Raw genomic sequence first — 21,717 nt, forward strand, 5'->3', positions numbered from 1 at the left:
ACTGCTGTGTGTACTCATGTGTGATTGTTATGAATGAAGGTGTTGGGAATGAATAAATGGCGTGTGTCTGTAGACTTAGAAATAACCTGCCCGACTGAATTAGTGGCACTTCTTTCCTTTTTCCCCTCTTGAATGAAAAGCTAGAAATACAAACAGGAAGATCTGATGGAGATCAAATAAAACAGACTGAAACACTGCAAACCAGACACATGGAGAATGGGCTCAGTGCAGCACCCCAGTTAAAGACTGAATGACAAATAGGAAAGAGATGTTCAGTGGGTCGGCCACACAGCTGACTCCACGTCATGTGACCTCAGTAAAGGTCAGGTGATTCTGCAGGGAAGGAGGAAGCACAAGATGAACATCAGGACAGCAGAGAGGATTAAATCAGGATTGTCAGAAGCTTTTAGATGAAGCCCTCCACGTCATTTGAGAACATGCTGTTTCTGTTTGGGTTTGTTCGCTTTAGGTTCAGATCATATTCATGTATTGTTTCTGTTTGTGGTTGGACCCTCCAGTCATTCCTACCGTTATGACTCAATAAGTCATGTGTCGACTGGGATAAAAACAGAAACTCTGCTGGTGGGTCAGAGCTGTGGTCAGTGATTTAACATTATTGCAATGGTCAAAAGTTGAAACTAATGAGCAAATGAATTACTGACTAAAAACAGTGATCAGTTACAAAATTATAACTTAAATATGATAGTTTATAAAGCCTCAGGCTAAGACTAAGGCTGATGTATGGTAACACCAGAATTCACATTGAGGATTAAGAGACTTCTCTGGGTGATTGTTATTGTGTTGAGGTACTGACCTGTGAGGTTATATACTTCTTCAGATCATTCTCTATCTGGCTGATATTCAGGACGGTTGTGTTGGACTCTTGCTCCACGGGTGAATCGTTCAGCAGTAACTTCCCCTTGAAGTTATGGACCACACACACCACCTACAACACACACACAGGTCTGTCCCCACTACCTCACTCATTTGCATACCCATTAATAAATGCAGTAATCCCACGGCAGCATAGGGTCGTCCTTCACAGGACAGCTTTAAGAAGCAAAAGCAACATCCACACACCCCTGCAGAGAGGATGAGCAGGAGGAGAGCGCCCCGGTCCAGGTGAACTCCAGGGGTGAACAAAGCCCTGACACTGGTCCAGCTGCTGTGTGTGTGTTTGTGTGTTTACACACAGCATGATTTGCCAAATGGCTGAGAGTCGTTAACGTCTCTGACAGGTCAGTCAAATGTCAGCTTATCCCAAAGTAGAATCATCAGGCCCCAGCGCCTCACAGCGCTTCCTGCCCCGGCTGAGGGGAACTCTACATCCAACACGGAGAGGGCAAAGTGTAGAGCAATTCATTCCAAGATGACAGCGGATCATTCTGATTGGACTGGTGTTGGCGAAAGACGCACTAGAAACCCTCTAGGTTTGTCGCTGCAAAGGAGAGATGCTGCTGCTGCTTTTAAAGCAAGTCAGAGGTGAGGATCAGCGTGAGGCCCTGAGGCCCAGCGGCTCGCTGGTGACACAAACACTAAAAGCCTGAAACAGGAACTTGACATGCCCACATTCAAAGGGGTAAGTATCTGCCAGTCTGGCATTACAGGTCAACAGAGAGCAGGTGAGTCTAGTGGGCGCTCCTTTACCCCCCCGGCAGACAACATAAAACACAGGCTAGATGACAGCGACCAATGGCTGTGTCTCCTGCGCTGAACCCCTCCAGCTGGCCAATGGATGAAGATGAGCGTGTGGTGCTGGGAGAAGACAAACGGTCATCATTCGCTGCTGAGGTCTCAGACAATAAAGGAGTTTAGAGGACATGAATGTCAGAGTCCAAGGACACAATCTGCTGTTTTCTTCCATCTCATGTGTTCTTCCTTTGTCGATGGCAGAGTGTGAACGTGGATTTAGTGCTACTGATCAGAGGTCTACAGGCATCTGGATCAAACATGGACAACATGCTGCAGAAAATAAAAGCTGGAGGGGCCACGTGTTCTCAATGTCCCTCCATAACCCCACGAACACACATCACCTTTATGTCAGACATGTTTACCATCCCTTTGTGTTTCGTCCCATACTTTGTGCTGTACTGCCCGTTGTACTACCTGTTGTACTGCCTGTTGTACTGCCTGTTGTATTGTCTGTGTTATACTACCTGTTGTACTGCCTGTTGTACTGCCTGTTGTATTGTCTGTGTTATACTACCTGTTGTACTGCCTGTTATACTGCCTGAGTTGTACTACCTGTTGTACTGCCTGTTGTACTACCTGTTGACCAGCCTGTTGTACAGCCTGTTGTACTGCCTGTATTGTACTGCCTGTTGTACTGCCTGAGTTGTACTGCCTGTTGTACTGCCTGTGTTGTACTGCCTGTTGTACTGCCTGTATTGTACTGCCTGTTGTACTGCCTGAGTTGTACTGCCTGTTGTACTGCCTGTGTTGTACTGCCTGTTGTACTACCTGTTGACCAGCCTGTTGTACAGCCTGTTGTACTGCCTGTTGTACTGCCTGTTGTACTGCCTGTTGTACTGCCTGTGTTGTACTGCCTGTTGTACTACCTGTTGTACTGCCTGTTGTACTACCTGTTGTACTGCCTGAGTTGTACTACCAGTTGTACTACCTGTTGTACTGCCTGTTGTACTGCCTGAGTTGTACTACCTGTTGTACTACCTGTTGTACTGCCTGTCGTACTACCTGTTGTACTACCTGTTGTACTGCCTGTTGTACCACCTGTTGTACTACCTGTTGTACTGCCTGTCGTACTACCTGTTGTACTACCTGTTGTACTGCCTGTTGTACTGCCTGTTGTACTGCCTGTGTTGTACTACCTGTTGTACTGCCTGAGTTGTACTACCTGTTGTACTACCTGTTGTACTACCTGTTGTACTGCCTGTCGTACTACCTGTTGTACTACCTGTTGTATTACCTGTTGTACTGCCTGTTGTACTGCCTGTGTTGTACTACCTGTTGTACTGCCTGAGTTGTACTACCTGTTGTACTACCTGTTGTACTGCCTGTTGTACTGCCTGTTGTACTTCCTGTTACCGTGGGTCTGAGCTGACTTTGACCTATTCTCACCAGGAACGTGGCGATGGCTGTCCCGATGATGAAGCCAGCGATGACATCTGACCAGTGGTTACGGTACTCAGCCACACGATTCAGACCGTTGAGGAATGCCAGGCACAGGAGCAGGAGGGACAGAGCTGGCTTGGCCAGGTGAGTGCCTTTAGTCTGCACCGTGTACGTCACATACATCTGCCAGAGAGGAGACAGACCCGGATTAGAACATCTATAACATGTCTATGTCCGCTCATTTTCATTTCAATTAGACAAATGTGAAGGTGTGAATCTTCATCTTTATGACCTCCAAGTATTTCTTTTTTGGAATTCTATTAGCATTGGCAACCTGATCCCCAAACCTGCTCCACATTCTGTGCATGCTGACATTCTTCCCCTGCATGAGAACTAGTTTGCAAAACCAGAGGTTTGAAAGTCTAGTTTCATTTGATCAACTTTTACTTACATTAGGTTGCAGTCAAACTAAACTCAACCCAATTTCAAAAAATGTACTCAAAATATGTCCCTTTCCTGTGTGCTGACTAAGCATTTGTTGGCAGGTTTGATTCTGTTGTGGAAGACTGCACTCTAAACACATTTGAATAAATACACAAAAACACGTGGTGAAAGATGAAATAATTACGATAATAATTAATAAGAAACAAAGTACATTTTCTGTAGGTTGGTTTCACTTTTAACGAATCACATTAGCCAACTGAATGAAGACCCATAGATCACTTACATGGTGACCATGAGTTTGATCAGCTATAGATCTAGGACATTCTTCAGATAACAGCCAGTGAGGCTGACAACATGGTGGACCCAGAAGCGGACGAGCAGAATGAAGTTTGGAGGCTTCACTTCTATTGAAAAGCAAAGGCGGTTCAAGGAGGTACACACAAGGGCTGGTGGGAGGTCCTCACCCTTCATCTGAGGGAGCTGCGATGATGCCTGCGTGTTTGCTTCACATGATAATGAGATTTTAGCTTCATCAACACTCAAACATTTTAGCAGTAATTTTACTGAGGGATCAAAAAAATGTAAGGAATCTGATGTTAAATGGGATCATAGTGTTAAGGCAGGAATGTACAACAAATCCATAATTCCACTAGAATGACCCTAATCCATAATATTTTCTGGATTGGGGTTATTTTTGATTTTGAGGCATCCGAGGTGGCGGAGAGTAACGTGAGGGAAGGGAAATTTGTAGGATGATGATGAAGGATGTGCCTTCCTCTCCATATCTGTCCGTCTTTATGGTACCCCTGTGTGTGTGTGTGTGTGTGTGTGTGTGTGTGTGTGTGTGTGTGTGTGTGTGTGTGTGTGTGTGTGTGTGTGTGTGTGTGGTTGCTCATAGCTCGTGCCGCTTCTGCAAAAGTCAGCGCTGGCTTGGGACACCCCAGGCAAATTAGTCTTGACACACACACACACACACACACACACACACACACACACACACACACACACACACACACACACACACACACACACACACACACAGACTGTGTGTTTCTGTGTTTGCCTTTGGGAAAGGCAAACTAGAATATTCTGTGCATCCCAGTACGAAACTTACATCATGTGACAGCTCATACAAATTGCTGTGACTCACATGGTGAACTCACCTTGTATGCCATACAGGGTCTGACACACACACACACACACACACACACACACACACACACACACACACACACACACACACACACACACACACACACACACACACACACACACACACACACACACACACACACACACACACACACACACACACAGACTGTTCTCTCTCTGGTCCTCATGTTCCAACAGCCTCAGCCAATGGGACCTCAGCCAGGGTTCTGTGTGTCCTTAAGGTGGAGCGTCTTCAAAGCAAATGTCTCATCAGCTGTGTCATGTCAACAAGTTGTTATTTTTCACTGAGTTTTGTTTTCTTTTTGCATTTTCTGAACATTTTATCTTTCTGATGGAACTATTTATATTAGATATGAATAAGATGATGACATTTTTTCATGTCATTTGCATGAATCAGGCTTTTGAGCTGCGACTGGGGGAACGAGAACACAAGGAGCTTCATGAAGCTTTATGAACAGGTCGCTGCGTGTGTCATGAACAGACGCCCAGGAGTCAGCATGGATCTCAAACATAGAGTCTGTTTGTCAGGGTTTACACAACATCTGATGCGTACGGAGATCATGGCCTGACCCCAGATTCAGGTTAAGGTTTCATTTCAATGATAAACGTATCACCATTAATCACTGGAACAATAGTGTCAACTGTGTATTTTACCCCCAACAGGGGGCATTTGAGAATATTATTCCAAACAAACATCATCAACTGTCTGTTGGAAAAAAAATGAGCAAACTGAGGGAGTTAGAGAATGAGACGATGTCCAAGATCCGACCTGCTGACCACACGGACATGGATCATATCGGGGCCCGGTGCTGACCAACTCTTCATCTTTGACACTCTTTCTTGGAGGTCTGCCATTGAGATGGTTCCTGGTTCTTGTTCTGGGAGGCAGCTGTGGTCAGTCCTCAGGTCCACTAGCCACTGGGCATCGGTGTTGTGAGACGCTTCTCTTTCCCAGATGCTCTTCCAGTATTTCTTCATCTCAGGTTTCCACAGGTCTGACCTGTTGCTGTTACATCCTTGCCACTGAGAGTACACCTTGTCTGATTGGGTGAGAACATATTGTTTACTCTACCTCCTTATCGTGTCTTTCAGTCGGTTGGCCGGGGCTGTTAGTCTCTGTTTGACAGTGTTGAATGCTTCATGTATGGACAGCTTCTTGAGTTCCCTGTGTACCCCTTTATTCACCATGTTCCCTTCCTGCAGCTCTGCTAACTGACTGACTCTCAACGTGTCGCCTTTATCTTGGCCCCTAGTCATCTCTTCCATGGAGGGTAACGCTTCTTATGCTCTGTACCGATCTTACACCTCAGCATTTCAGAATACTGAGATTGATTCTGGATCCAATGCTAACTTTTTGTACATGTTCTTCACCCCCCAAATTGGGGGTGGACGCTCTTTCCCTTTGGGGACCACGCATTCCACAGCTGTGGATGGACGTCTCCTCTGCAGAGTCCCCCACCAAACTGTTTCACTCATCTTGACCATGTCTGGCTATCACTCTGGAGACACTCTCTTTTCACCTCATCCTTGCTCCAAAGCAGCCCCTCATATAAGGGTACCCATGACTTAACAGACACCCCACATATAGACTGGTCCACAGGGACAATCCTCCAGTGGAGTTCTCCCTATATTTCCATCAGCTTTAAACTAGCTCTACCTTCCACCCTTGTTTTACATAACCTTTCAGAGGCACCCAACCTGGTTAGTGTTCCACAGGAGTACTTGGATCTGAAGGAGATCACCACCAAGAACAGGTACCGTCTCCAGTGCTTTTATCTTCAGCGTTTGTGTGATTACAAGGTGCCACTTCATTTTCTGAATTGGATTTGAGGAACGCCTATCCTCTGGTGTGCAGTGGGTATGATAATGGGCATTTCTCAAATCCAAAATAAGGAAATGGTTTTTAACACTCCCAGTTGAAATTATCAGGACCTGGCCAATGCCGTTCAGCCTCACAAATGCCACTGCAGCATTCCAGGCTCCTGTTAATGATGTGCTCCAAGATATTACTAATATCCATGTGTTTTTATATCTCAAGGATATTTTCTCCAGGTCCTAGCAGGAACATATTGCCCATGTATGGCAGGTATCAATAAGACTCCTCAAAAACCAATTTAATGTCAGTCTGGTGTAAGTTCCACCTCTCCAAGATAACCTGGATTTCATCATTACCACAGGGGGAACATGATGGACCCTGACAAGTTCAGGGTGGTCACCGCTTGGCCGGCCCTTTCAACTCACAAGGAACTTCAAATGTTCTTGGGATTTGCCAAGTACTACTGGGGCTTTATGAAGAACATCTCAGTGGCCTCTCCACTCACCACCCTCACCTCTCAGAAGACCCCCTTCAAGTGGTCCCCGGCAGCTGAGAAAGCTTATTGAGAGTTTAAATTTTGCTTCAACTCTACTCTTTTTATAATATTCCCAGATCCTTCTGACCAATTTATAATGGAGGTGGATTGTTCAGACATTGGACTGGGGAGAGTCTTGTCCCAGTGGTCAACTAAGAAGCAGAAGGTCCATCCTTGTGTCATCTTCTCCTATAAACTGTCACATGTAGAAATCCAATTATTCCTAGTATGGGTGTACCACAGAAATCTGGAGTACAGGGTATATCCAGTCTACAAAAAGGCTAAAGTCCAGGAAAGCCAGGCAGGCACTGTTTTCAACAGTTTTGGTTTCTGTTTGTCTTATTAACAATGCCTGATGCCCTCCAGAGGCAGTCTAAGGCAGTCCAATCCTACAGAACTCTTCTTGTTTAAAATAATCTGCCTGCATGAGCTCCTGAGCAATGTGGTTTCAAACTGGTTGCCCCGACACTATTTTACTGAGGAAATACGGAAGTGAATTTTTCAGTTCAAAATAATACAGGTATTTGATAGTTCATCCATCCAGCCATGCATCCATCTATTTATTGTAGACACTCACTTATCCACCTTGCGGGACACCTGTCTCATCTCCCTACACTCTGGACAAGACGCCAGCACATCGTGAGGCCACATGAAAGATAAACAGACACACACTGACACCAACAGAGAATTGATTCACCGAAGCTGCGTGTTTCTAAAGGTGAAAGGATGCTGGAGTAACAACCTGGACGTGAAAGCAGGAAACAGAAAGGAATCAAACCTGGAACCTTTCTGCAGTGAGGCATGTGGCACAGCGCTATGCACTGTGTCACCGTGCCACCCACTTGATAATTCATCCATCCATCCATCCATCCATCCATCCATCCATCCATTTTCTGTCACCTCTTTTTCCGCTGTTGTGAGTCGAGGAGCCTATCACAGCTGGCTTAGGGTGTGAGGCAGGGGACACTCCGGGCACGACGCCAGTGCACCACAGAGCCACACAGAGACACAGACAACCACACACACACACACACACACACACACACACACACACACACACACACACACACACACACACACACACACACACACACACACACACACACACACACACACACCTACAAGGAATCTGGAACCGGCCAATTAACCTGAAGTGCATTCTTTTGGAGGTGGGAGGAAGCCGGAGAACCCGGAGAGAACCCACACAGTCACAGGGAGAACATGCTAACTCCACACAGAGCGGGACGCGAACCCAGAACCGCCTTGCTGTGCGGAGACAGCGCTAACCACTGCACCACCGTGACGCCCTCGATAATTCCATAGATGTATAATTTTTCTGGCCTATAACACAGTCTGTATCTTCAGCTCGCCCCTCCCATGTTTGTTCTTTATAGTGAATTGAAGGGTTCTGGGGAAAGAATTCACAAACCACAGCAAACAAGGGTGATTTTCATGAGAAAGCAGCAGAGACTTACAGCCAGGTAGAGGGCAGCGTAGACACTGAGTGCTGCCTCCTTGGATGGGAAAGCCTTGCGGGCGTGTAAGATATCGTCATGGTTTCCTGTGCACGCCTCCTGGTGGCTGATGTAGTGAAGAGCCTCTTCACAGCCCAGTGCTGTGTAGTTTGGCTTGCACACTGTCAGGAAGTGAGGGGCCAGGTTCCCTGTCACTACCTGGCCTGCATTGACAAAGATGTCAACAGTGAAAAGGCCAAAGACGTAAACTCCTGTGAAGAAAAACATGGTAAGAGGGACCACGCCTGGAACATGTGGAGCCAGTATCACAGCTTTTTACTAGAAATGACAGCACTTATTGTTGGAAACAAGGGAACGTATATAAATGATAAGAAATTAGATTTTTAACTTCATAAGTAAAGGAAAGACAAAAATACAGTAAATAAAGTAAATGTAAATCAATTATTTTCTGCCCACGGAAGCAAAATTCCCTGCATGTTTCGTCCCTCTATTTCAAAGCGAGCAAATGTACATAGTTGTCCATTTTGGCTGTCTGGAAGTTGTGAGAAAGATTTAAGTCTAGTGAAATGACTGTTGTGCCTAGTCAAAGTTCCTTTGAATGCAAAAATGTGAAAAATGGGTATCTTTAATTGGGTAAATCTCCTTCCGTAAACTAAATCAATGAAATGTCATCAAGTTTAGATTTTGTGGGTCAGATTTCTTCAAACGGGTGTGGCTTTTCTGATGAAAGGTATATTTAAAGAAATAAAACGGACAATTCTGTGGTCAGTTCAGAGTCACTTTGTGTTAAATGCAAAAATTCAAATTGGAATGTGTGTGTTTGTAATCTGATATGAAGACAAAATTGAAAAATGGAAAATACGTCATTATCCATTGTTTTTAGAAAACAATGAATATTGCAAGAAAACCTTTTTTGCTTGTACATAGTGATTTCCACTGTATTGATCGTTGGGCCGACTTATAGACAGACTAACAAACAGAATTGTACACATTCCGAATTATTAATGGTTGTACACTATTGTACCATTCAATTTTATGATAGCAGAGTTAAAAGGAATTAGTTGTGAATGAACTTTGATCATCTCAAGAGAGATGAATGTTCAGGTATATATTAACCCCTGGCTTGTTCGCGCTTCAAGATGCACGGCTTCACTACATCGCGGATTTTTAGAACGTAGTCACGTGATACCAAACACGCATTCTATTGGCTGACAGCATCCGGATGTGAGTTCCGAGACTCACAGAACGCAGCGCTCTTACATGAAACACAAACGTGTTTTAAACAGTCTATCAGAGTGCTTTAAAGGTAATACAGATAGAAGGTGGTTTAATATCAGTATGGGGGGGGGGGTTCAGAAACGTTTAAATGACCTTAAATAATAAAATAAATAGTTGTCGCTATATTGTGGAATTTCTCTTTTCACGGGTGGTCCTGGAACACATTAACTGTGAGTAACGAGGGATTGCTGTATTTGGATCTCTTGGATGTCAAAACTAATCCGTAGTGGAGCTTTGAACTCCAGCAGTAAAAAAAGATCAACTGACAAACACACAACTAAATACAACTAAAATCAGTGCTGTGGTACAGGAAATAACTATCCTGCTCCGAGTCTACTTGTCTATCTGAAAAGTCATATCAAAACTAAAGCAGATCATTCCTCCATACAACATATTTGAGCAAGTTAATAGAAGTGTATTCATTAATGTGGTAAAGAAATGATTAAAACCAAAATGCAAATCTGTGCAGAAAATCCCAGTCAGAATATAATTTGCAATATGCTAAGGCAGCAAATGTGATATAGGAGTACACATTCATTAGAGTAAAAGACCATTTCTATCCATGCAGCTCAAAGAGCCTTGAAGAACCTCTGATTTATCATTGTACAAACTGTACAACAATAATAAGAGGACAGATAGATAGATAGATAGATAGATAGATAGATAGTTAGATAGATAGATAGATAGATAGATAGATAGATAGATAGATAGATAGATAGATAGATAGATAGATAGATAGATAGATAGATAGTTAGATAGATAGATAGATAGATAGATAGATAGATAGATAGATAGATAGATAGATAGATAGATAGATAGATAGATAGATAGATAGATGGCTGACATCCCATCTCCTCCCCTCCATTCAACGGCGTGCTGACCTCGCCACCTCCCCCCGGCTCCTCCTGACTCTCTCAAGAGGAGCGGGGGGGGGGGTGGCGAGGGTAGACCTAATGGTGGCGAGGGAGGTGGCGGGAGGTGGCGAGGGGACCTAACGGGGCACGAAGGAGGACCTCAGCCTCTCTGTGGAGGCGCTGTGTGACAGCAGTCTGTCGCTGAAGGTGCTCCTCTGCTGGGAGAAGGTGGTATGCAAGGGGGGGCTGGTGTTGTTCATGATGGCCTTAACTTTAGACATGGTCCTGCTCTCCAGAAGCGTCTCCACAGAGTCCAGGCTCAGCCTGACCACTGAGCCCGCTCTGCGGATGGAGCTCATGCGTCCACAGGTGCAGGGTGCTATGGACCCTCTCCAGTTCGCCTATCAGGCCAAGGTTGGGGTTGACGACGCTGTCTTGTACCTCCTCCACCATGTGCTCTCCTACCTGGACACCGGGGGCTGTGCCGTCAGGGTGCTCTTCTTTGACTTTTCGAGCGCCTTCAACACCATCCAGCCCTGGCTCCTACAGGACAAACTGACCTCCATGGCTGTGGACCCCTACCTCATGAGCTGGATCACGGACTACCTAACAGACAGACCCCAGTACATCTATATTGGGGACTGTTTTTCTTCTATGGTGACCAGCAGCACGGGGGCGCCACAGGGGACCGTTCTATCCCCCATTCTCTTCACCCTCTACACATCAGACTTCAAGCACAACTCGGATACATGCCACATAGAGAAGTACTCCAATGACACTGTGATTGTGGCATGTATCCAGGAGGGTGATGAGGGGGGTACAGGGCATTGGTGGCTGTATGAGGGGGGTACAGGGCATTGGTGGCTGACTTTGTGGAGTGGTGCCAACAGAACCAGCTCCAGCTCAACGTCTCCAAGACCAAGGAGATGGTGCTGGATTTCCGGCGGGCACCTCCCTCTCCACAGCCAGTGATCATGGAGGGCAGTGAGGTGGAGGTGGTAGAAAACTATAAGTACCTGGGACTGGAGCTAGACAGCAGACTGGACTGGTCACTCAACTGGGACTGTGTGTACAAGAAGGGGCAGAGCAGCATGTACTTCCTGAGGAGGCTGGCCTCCTTCAACATCTGTCCTAAGCTCCTTCTCATGTTCTATCAGTCCGTAGTCTCCAGTGTGCTGTCATACGCCATTGTGTGTTGGGGTGGGGGGGCCAGGAAAAGAGATATGGACCGTCTGAACAGACTCATCCGCAGAGCGGGCTCAGTGGTCGGGGTGAGCCTGGACTCTGTGGAGAAGCTTGTGGGGAGCAGGACCATGGTTAGAGTGGAGAGTTAGCCCCGCCCTGCTGTAACCTGGGCATATCCCCACATTGGGTTGTCATAACCTCATGTTCCTAGGATGCATGTTTTTGTTTTTGTTTTTGGGGGGGGAGTCCTTTCAGACATGGACAGAACATGCAAACTCCACAAAGAAAGGCCATATTGGCAATGTTGGGATTTGAACCCATGACCTTACTTGAGTCAGCACAGTCACTATTGCTTGCTTGTCAGTCTTGATGCTCGTGAATGTCCCCATACACATGGATACATTGAGTTACCTCTACTCAGAACTTTTCAGAGATATGGATAAAAGAAGGACGAAACGCTGCAGAGGACGTGTCAGGAAAGCCACATGGATCCAACATGACAGCTAGCTGTTCACATAGTCTCATATTTGCTGAGAGAGGACCGAATTGGCTGTGTCCCACAAATCCAAAGCCATCTTTTCCCCCTATTTTGCCACCACCACCACCAACCCCCCCCCATGTTATCAGTCAGCAGATGATAACACAAATTTCTCCCGAGGACACCAGGCCTAGAGGCGTCCTCTCCCTTCCCTTACACTGTTGTTGACTCTTGGGCAGTGTCAAGGACTGAGGACTTCCAACAGAACACACCTACATGACACTTCAGACTGCACACGTGTCTGCTCTCTGCTTCACCCATCATGTAACTCGTGTTATGTCTGAGCAAATATTTGTGGCAACAACTGCCTTTTTTTAGCCAGTCTTCATTACGTTTTCTGTTGGGAGCATGATCAGAAGCTGTTTTTTCTCACCCCTTTCCTCCCCCATCGACACCCACTGCCCTTTAAGTGGCAGTGTACCATAGAGGTAATGTGAGGATGCATCTCTCTTAGCAAGGTAGAGTTCCTTCTCTGTGTTTTGTTGTTCACTGGCAAAATGTATCTTTCTTGCCTTTTCATTAAAACCCTCCCTCTTGAGTCCAATTTGCATTTTTCTTTTCTCCTTGGAGAGTTCAGTTCTTATCTACCTGCACATGTGAGGCTTGTCATTTGGCAACCAAGCTCAGGAAATTGTTGTTGGCCCACGGCTTAGAATCAAACCCTTTCCATCTCTGTGGGATGATATCTGCAGGAGCCTCAGTTATACCATCCACCATCGTTTGGTTGATAATATCAACATTAGTATTTTCAGGTGTTGCTGGGTCTTCTAGCAGGTCATCAAGCCATTCGCTGTTTGAGTCTTTATGTCAACAGAGTCTTTGAGAAGGCATTCCTTTGGAACATGATAACATTCCACTGATTCTGATTTCACTGACATCTAGTACAACTATTCAGTGGTCTAATTTAAATGGAACATTAACATTCAGGTGTGATCTGCAATTGCTTGTTTCTCCTTTAACATACAATCTGCCCATGAAGTGGTCTAGGTGCTGTTCATTACCCTCAGGGGACTTGTGGGTAAACCTATGTGCACCACTTCTGGTGTCAAACATGGGATTCAGGATATATAGACATGGTTCTCAGCCACCTTTAGTAGCTGGTGACAACTTGTGGGTTGTCATTGCTGTTCCTCCCAATACATGTGGGCTATCAGATATTATACAGGTAATAGCATTGAAGTCTCAAAACATAATGATCTTATAAGAATAATGGGACTTGTTGTGGTCTGACACCAGTCTGCACAGATTATTACAAAATGCTTCTCTGGTTGAGCTCAGATATTCCTCAGTTGGTGAATAATCCACCACTCCAGCAGCAGATATTCTGGCCTCTAGGCGGTGTTCCACATCAACCAGTTTCACATGTGGAGTGACCACAATAGCACCACTGGCTTTGCCCCCGCCCTTCAATTCCGTTGTACAATATGCCGTCCCGCCCTTCAGGATGGAATCGTGTGAAGATAAAAAAAATTGTGTTGCTGCAGGTGGTCACAGCTGCTGGAACTGGGCGAGTGACCTCTGGGTAGCTAACAATAATATTATTCGACTGTACCAACAATAATATGACTTATTTTGCCAATAAGGATATGAGTTTGAACAAGTCTTTCAATTGCAGTTTATTTATTTATTTATTTATTTATTTATTTATTTATTTTTTGTTGTTCTGGTTTGGATAGCTTTGAACAACTACTTTGGTGATCTTTGATAATTACACTGAAAATATCCCATTGCCGTATGCCATTGGGTGGAGTAGAACCTAACAGTGTCTATAGACATATCGTCTGTGTTTGACAGGTTCATCTTAAATGATATGACCTGATGGGCATCCAAATTGTTTTAGACATTTTCTTTTAAAAAAGAAAGGACCATTCCACTCTAGAATATTTTTATTGAGTCTAGAGACACTACCAAGTATTCATTATCACTAGCATATTTTATGTTCAGAATAGATATGAATGGTTCAGCCTTGAGACCTGTTTTTAACCCTTAATTGGTCTATATGTGGGTTAGGAACGACCAGCGTTAGAATCAATGTGTTTTTATGCCTCTTGTGTCATTTCAGTTAAGACGAATCATTTGTGTGGGGGCCATAAGAGGGATGCAGATTGTACTTTGTAAATACATTTTGCTGCAGTGTGTCTAGATATCCAGTGAATGTAAAAGGTTGTTACAGATTTGGTCATGTCTTGTAATCAATAATCTAGAATCAGCCTGAGACTCACCCAGGAAGCGGAAGACTCTGCGCACCAGCGGGTTGAGGTAGCAACATTCCCCAGCAGCCACTGTCTTCTCTAATCGGTCAAACTCCTTGGACATGTACTGGAGTAGGAACAGCACAGTCTCTATTACTGTGATCTGATAGACAAAGAGATAAAGAAAGAAACCACAGGTCAGAGGAACTCATAGATAGACCACACTGTACAAGAAAAAAAGGAAACGAGGAGGCCAGTGCACTGTGAAAGTAACATTAGATGGTAGTGAATGTTGTACTTTTTACCAATGATGCAGTTTAGAAAATTGAAAATGCAAAATGTAATTTAAAAGTATATATTATACATATATGTCAGTAAAGGCAGGTTACAGTTCAGTTTGCTGTGTTTTGTAATTGTTTAAACAAATATTCATTACTTCACCTATGCATGATAAATTTATAACTCTGAGGCCCCAGCAGAGGAATGCATTGGACAGCTCTACGACATTATGTAATGTAATGTTAAACTTCAGGTCACTGAATTCATTTCCATGACAAATTCTGCACTTGGATAACTTGTGAATTGAAGATTGTCCATTTCTTGTTATATTGCATGTCATTTTTGTAAGCAAAATGTGTGAGGGTATGAGCGCAGCACTGTGCACAGGCAGCTGAATCACAAAATCAGGAGAGACACACCTGAAAGCATTGTTCCTTGAATTGCTAACATGTAGGCATCCGTGGTTTGGAACCACCTGTGATGCAAACAGAACGCAGCAACACACTGACTATAGGTAAGGTTTGCTGTTGGATGTGGGATTACTATAAATGACTACATTGGTGTTAAGTTTTGTGGCACATAAAGAGTGAGGACTGCACGAGTACTTTAATTTTGAGAAATAATTCATCACTCTTTAAGCATGCCCAATGGTGTGCAACAGGTAATGCAACGATCATTATGACCCTAAGACTTTGGCTTATTTCAGAGAACTGATACAAATGATGGCCAACTGCTTGTTTGTGGCATTTGTGACACTCTCCAGTGTATTACTGTGTACTACTGTGAATATTTGTGTCTGTAACCAACTTTTCTTAAATATGGACGTGAAACTGATAAAATTGATTAACAACAATAAAAGACAACTTTTCATTGAGTTTTATCCTAAAAATACCAAGACAGAGGAAATGATGGATGTCTAGGACAGCAGCAGACCAGTAACACCTGACAACACTAAATTACAGCTGGCGAGAATCAAAGGTATCCTTCAAGGGATTGCATCAGGTGTGAGCAGCATTACATTACAAACTACCACCAAGAACAGATGCCAGAGGTTGAAGCCTGCATTTGTAACTTAAGGACATAGTTATAACCTAGACCTGAACGTGGACTCAACCACATTATACTCAAAGAAATTAAATGATCCAATGATCACCATACTTGCAGAGAAACTTGAACTCGACTGGGCTGTCAGTCTGAAGCTGGAAAATTGACACAGAGACCATATTTTGTCTCCACTAGAGATTCAGCACCAGAAGAGCTGTATGAGCCACTCAGAAGAACACAAGAGTGTAGTGGAAGGGCAACAGGGTCTCGTAGTTTTGAAGACCTCTCCCAAAATGAGCCCCTGGAATTGAGAAAGTTTAACACACGAAATACACTGTTCCAAGTGCATGGGATTCAATACTCATGATGTAGATAGCAATGCTTCTACTCTTTGTGAACAAGCCTGAGTACCGTCAGCTACTGAATCAGTGGCTGGTGTTCCCCAGAACTGCTCTGAACTTGGACATGGTCCTCCTCTCCAGAACTGTCTCCAGAGTCCAAACTCTGACCAACCACAGAATCAGCTCTGCTGATGAGTCTGTTCAGGTATTCCATGTCCCTTTTCCTGACACCAGCACCCCAACACACAGTAGAGTAGGACAGCACACTAGACACAAAGCACTGGTAGACCATCTGGATAGGCTCAGATCAGATGTTGAAGACCAGCCTCCTTATTCTCCCTTATGCTACTTTGCCCCTTCTCGTACAAACAGTCCAAGTTGTTAGACCAGTCCTGGCTGCTGTCTGGCTGCAACCCAAGGTACTTGCACTGGCTGTGAAGGAGGGGGCCCACTGGAAGTTGAGCACCATCTCCTCATCCTTGGAGATGTTCAGCTGGAGCTCCTTCTGTTGACACCACTCCACAGAACCTGTCACCACTCTCCTGTACTCCCCTCCTCACCCTCCCTGATACATGTTCCAATCAAATGAGAATCAAATGTCTTGAATGGGCAGCCTTATCACCACAGGGGTGGGTGGAGGGTGACGTGACTGAAGTCACCTGAGATGATCAGAGCCTCTGGATGCCAGGTCCAGAGAGCAGAGGTGATGGTGCAGCTGGGCTCACGTGCTGTTCCAGGGTTTGGTGTAATCAAGACAATGAGGACAACGACATGTGAAAACTCACACGCCAAGTAGTGTTGCCTAATGCTAACAGCTTTTAGCTCCAGATCCTAATTACAAACCGTCATTTTCACAGTCGCATGTTCTGGATGACACCATCTGGTGTTGGTATAAATATTTTTTCCACCTCCTCTCTTCTTGCTGGCAGTGTTCATGTCTCAGTCTGCTCATGTTCAGTCGCTTGATAACACCATCTCACATAGCCCGTTAGCCATGTCTCAGAGAAGAAGCTGGTCTCCCTGTATCGATGCTCAGTCCTGTACGGCGCCGTCAGTCCATCCGGCTTCACGCTCCCAGCAGGGACGGAAGGATGGAATCTGATTCTAGTGGCTGTAGCCCTGATGAAGAGGGTAGGAGATCAACAATCTCCCCAATTCTCCTCTGATCTTCACGGACATAAAGTTATACATACATAAATACATAAAGTTATACACTATCAATCAATCAATCAAGTTTTATTTATATAGCGCTTAACCATGGCAGCAGACATTTCAAAGCGCTTTAACAGACAGAGAAACTCAACTGAACCATCCAGAGCATCAGAGACAGTGGCGGGGAAAAACTCCCTCGATGAGGAAGAAACTCCGGGCAGGACCCAGACTCTTTTGGGGGCCATCCACCTCGACCGGTTGGGTGGAAAAGAAATCAAAGGAAGATAAGAACTACTCTACATCATCTCCTCCCAGGTGTCCACCAATCCAGTACTGGTGGGTTGCAGTAGTGAACTGGGGTGGAGGCTGTCCATAGTAACTAAATTAAATGCAAAAAAGCAAAACAAGTAAGTCACTCAAAGATGAGGAAACCCGCGGCATGTTCACTCATGTGCAGGAAGAATGACGCCCCACCGCTGGGTTACCTCTTTTCTTGTGTATGTGAATACACAAGAAAAGCCTTGATAGCCTTTTGCTTGATAGCCTTTTGCTATCAAGCCCCTCTATTGTGGAACCACCTCCCTACCTCAGTTCGGGGGGCAGACACCCTCTCACTATTTAAGACTAGACTTAAAACTTTTCTTTTTCATAAATTTTACAATTAAGGCAACTTAGGTTACTACGTTTATTTTCATATAGACCTACACTGCTGGAGACTCAACATCCAGACTCACTGAGCTCCTCTCTCCTCCCCCTTCTCTCCAACCATCTCTGTTACTCCTCCTCCTCTCTGACCTCACTCTCCAAGTCTCCAATCACACCGTACTAACTCAACTTCTTCCCTGGAGTCTCTGTGCTCTATGTTCTCCCAGGTTTTTCTCAGGTTCACCCCTCATCCGCCCATCTGCTATGGACCTGCTCTTCCCATCCCACCAGTACCACCCCTAACCTAATTATCGGCTGGGGTCCGGCTTCCTTTTTCCTCCGCGCCGCCATACTGTTCCACCCCTCATCCACCCATCCGCTGTGGACCATCTGCTGTGGACCTGCACCTCCCATCCACCAGTATCACCACTCACCTAACCATCGACTGGGGTCCTGCTGCCTCTCTTCCTTGGTGTCATCTTACTGCTCCACCCCTCATCCTCCCAGCCGCCGTGGCCCTTCCTCTGTGGACCTGCACCTCCAAGCCCACCAGTATCACCCCCATCTCTCCATGTGCTGTGCACCTTATCCTCCAAGCCCACCAGTACCACCCCTCAACTATCCATCGGCTGGGGTCCTGCTTCCTTTCTTCCTCCTTCCTCCATACAGTCATCCAATCAGCTGTAATTGTGCCTTGACTTTATCAACCTTAACCATATTGATACTGTCTCTCTCTGGCCTGTCTCACTCTCTCTCTGTCTCTCTCTCTCTGTCTCTCTCTCTCTGTCTCTCTCTCTCTCTCTCTCTCTGATGCTGTTCTTATCTTCCTTTGATTTATTTTCCACCCAACCGGTCGAGGCGGATGGCCGCCCAAAAGAGTCTGGGTCCTGTCCGGAGTTTCTTCCTCATCGAGGGAGTTTTTCCCCGCCACTGTCGCTTATGCTCTGGAGGGTTCAGTTGGGTTTCTCTGTCTGTTAAAGCGCTTTGAAATGTCTGCTGCCATGATTAAGAGCTATATAAATAAAACTTGACTGAAACTTGATTGACACACTGATGAATACAGGCCAAAGCTTCCTTATTCTCCTTCTCCTTTGGGCTTTTCCCTTCAGGGTCTCCACAGCCAATCAGTGTCCTCCATCTAACCCTGTCTTCTCATCCTCTCCTCTCACACCAACTACCTTCATGTCCTCTTTCACTACATCCATAAACCTCCTCTTTGGTCTTCCTCTAGGCCTCCTGCCTGGCAGTTCAGAACTCAGCATCCTTCTACCAATATATTCACTATCTCTCCTCTGGACATGTCCAAACCATCTCAGTCTGGCCTCTCTGACTTTATCTCCAGAACCTCTAACATGTGCTGTCCCTCTGATGTACTCATTCCTGATCCTATCCATCCTGGTCACTCCCAGAGAGAACCTCAGCATCTTCATCTCTGCTACCTCCAGCTCTGTCTCCTGTCTTTTCCTCAGTGACACTGTCTCTAGACCAAACAACATCGCTAGATGATAGATGGATGGATGGATGGATGGATGGATGGATGGATGGATGGACGGACGGACGGATGGATGGACAGACAGATCGATAATGAAATCATGTATCGAATTAGTTATTTTAATTCCATTGAAATCATTATTTGTTATTATGACATCTTCGTGGTTGTTTAATTATTGTTTTGCCAAGAATGTAACAAAGTTTAGTAAAAATATTTTATAAATTATGTTGTCAATGAGTTTGGTACCTCTGGTGTCCATTTCAAACCTCAACCATTTTCACGTTATCAATACAAACAGAACACCTGATCATCACATTGGGGGGGTCTGACATTACAGGATAATAATTTCTGTAAATCTGCTCGCAGAAATAAATGATTTGTCTGCCTTTCTTGTTTAGGTCGTGATCCTGTGTTGAAAGCAGACCAGTCTGGAGGTCCAGATGTGATGAATGAAGTGTGTACTCACCAGCAGGGTGGGCAGCCCAGCCACCAGCGTGTACAGCAGGACAGGGGGGACGGTGCTGCTGTCCTCCGGTCCCAGAAAGGGTTTGGTGTAGGTGGTGTCGTAGCAGAAGAAGCCCTGCACGTGCACGCTGAAGGTGTCAGTGCATTCAAAGTAGTAGGCCAGCATGACGGTCCCGGCCATGATCACCAGCTGGATGTAGAGCATGATGGAGAGCGAAGATGTCTATTAATAACCAGCGTCTCCTTCACCCCCCCTTACTGTCTCCTCCTCGCTGACATCACGGCTCGGCTCCACTCGATGAGGAGGTGGGGGCTCCTCTGGTCTGTCGCTGGTCTGATGGCTGAATACATGTGATACCCAGAGAGAGAGAGGAAGAAGAGGAAGGAGGAAGAGAGGGAGGGAGGGAGGAGCAGAGCGTGTATAAGAATGTGTGACCACCCCCACCCCCCCACCGCTCCTCCAGATCAGTGTGTGTGTGAGGATGAGAGTGGCATATAATAGGAGGAGAAGGTGTGTGTGTGTGTGTGTGTGTGTGTGTGTGTGTGTGTGTGTGTGTGTGTGAGTGTGTGTGTGTGTGTGCGTGTGTGTGTGTGTGTGTGTGTGTGTGTGTGTGTGTGTGTGTGTGTGTGTGTGTGTGTGTGTGCGTGTCTGTGTGTCTGTGTGTGTGTGTGAACTGAAGGCAGACAAATTTTGATGTTATATAAGTCTTACACTCGTTGCTCCTCAGGGGTGTGACCATCTAGTTCATCATGTATGTTCTACAGTCAGTAGTATGCAGGATATTTTTTATTTTTCTTTACTGAAACACGTCTTCTGGTTCATCAGGAGGTCACTGTATGTTAAATGTATGAAAAGGAGGTTTTTATGTCGTTTTGTGCTGTTATTAAAGTTATCAACCCTTCTGTAAGGGTGTCTCCATGTACCATTTCCTCTTTATTCTCTTCAAGATAACAAATGTGGAGTACTGTAATATTGGAACAATACTATAATACTGTAATAATACTGTAATACTGTAATGATACTGTAATACTGTACACCAGTGGGGGGTAGGTCACACCAGTGGGGGGTAGATCACACCAGTGGAGGGTAGATCACACCAGTGGGGGGTAGATCACACCACTGGAGGGTAGATCACACCAGTGGAGGGTAGATCACACCAGTGGAGGGTAGATCACACCAGTGGAGGGTAGATCACACCAGTGGAGGGTAGATCACACCAGTGGAGGGTAGATCACACCAGTGGAGGGTAGATCACACCAGTGGAGGGTAGATCACACCAGTGGAGGGTAGATCACACACCTCAGGGTGGGACTCAGCCTCCATCTGCACCTGAAGGACAAGGCCAGGTGTCTGAAGATAACAGTACACATGGTACATGTACTGTTACTTATATATACATGGTACGTGTACTGTTACTTATATATACATGGCACGTGTACTGTTACGTGTATATATACATGGTACGTGTACTGTTACGTATATATACATGGTACGTGTACTGTTACGTATATATACATGGTACGTGTACTGTTACGTATATATACATGGTACGTGTACTGTTACGTATATATACATGGTACGTGTACTGTTACGTATATATACATGGTACGTGTACTGTTACGTATACATACATGGTATGTGTACTGTTACGTATATATACATGGTACATGTACTGTTACGTATATATACATGCTACACGTACTGTTACGTATATATACACGGTACGTGTACTGACC

General features: G+C 45.2%; 1 protein-coding gene across 1 annotated transcript; it reads right to left on the bottom strand.

The window, feature by feature from the left end:
* Positions 1 to 303: 303 nt before the first annotated feature.
* Positions 304 to 20,294, bottom strand: plppr5b (phospholipid phosphatase related 5b). The gene is made up of 6 exons (XM_068304609.1): positions 19,982 to 20,294; positions 14,593 to 14,725; positions 8,516 to 8,766; positions 3,079 to 3,255; positions 815 to 946; positions 304 to 333 (listed from the first exon to the last, which is right to left on the bottom strand). The coding sequence occupies exons 1-6, from the start codon at positions 20,183 to 20,185 to the stop codon at positions 304 to 306; spliced, it is 927 nt and encodes a 308-aa protein (XP_068160710.1). The 5' UTR covers positions 20,186 to 20,294.
* Between the last annotated feature and the right edge of the window lie 1,423 nt (positions 20,295 to 21,717).

This window comes from Antennarius striatus, chromosome 20 (genome assembly GCF_040054535.1).
Source record: "Antennarius striatus isolate MH-2024 chromosome 20, ASM4005453v1, whole genome shotgun sequence".
NCBI classification, from domain to species: domain Eukaryota; kingdom Metazoa; phylum Chordata; class Actinopteri; order Lophiiformes; family Antennariidae; genus Antennarius; species Antennarius striatus.

What these genes read in the sequence shown, in the direction of transcription:
- plppr5b (XM_068304609.1), bottom strand. Translation starts at nt 20,185, where the DNA reads ATGCTCTACATCCAGCTGGTGATCATGGCCGGGACCGTCATGCTGGCC. An exon ending in CAGCCATCGCCACGTTCCTG is followed by an intron (nt 947 to 3,078) that starts GTGAGAATAGGT and finishes TGTGTGTTGTAG; the next exon opens with GTGGTGTGTGTGGTCCATAA. An exon ending in AGAAGTATATAACCTCACAG is followed by an intron (nt 334 to 814) that starts GTCAGTACCTCA and finishes CCTTCCCTGCAG; the next exon opens with AATCACCTGACCTTTACTGA.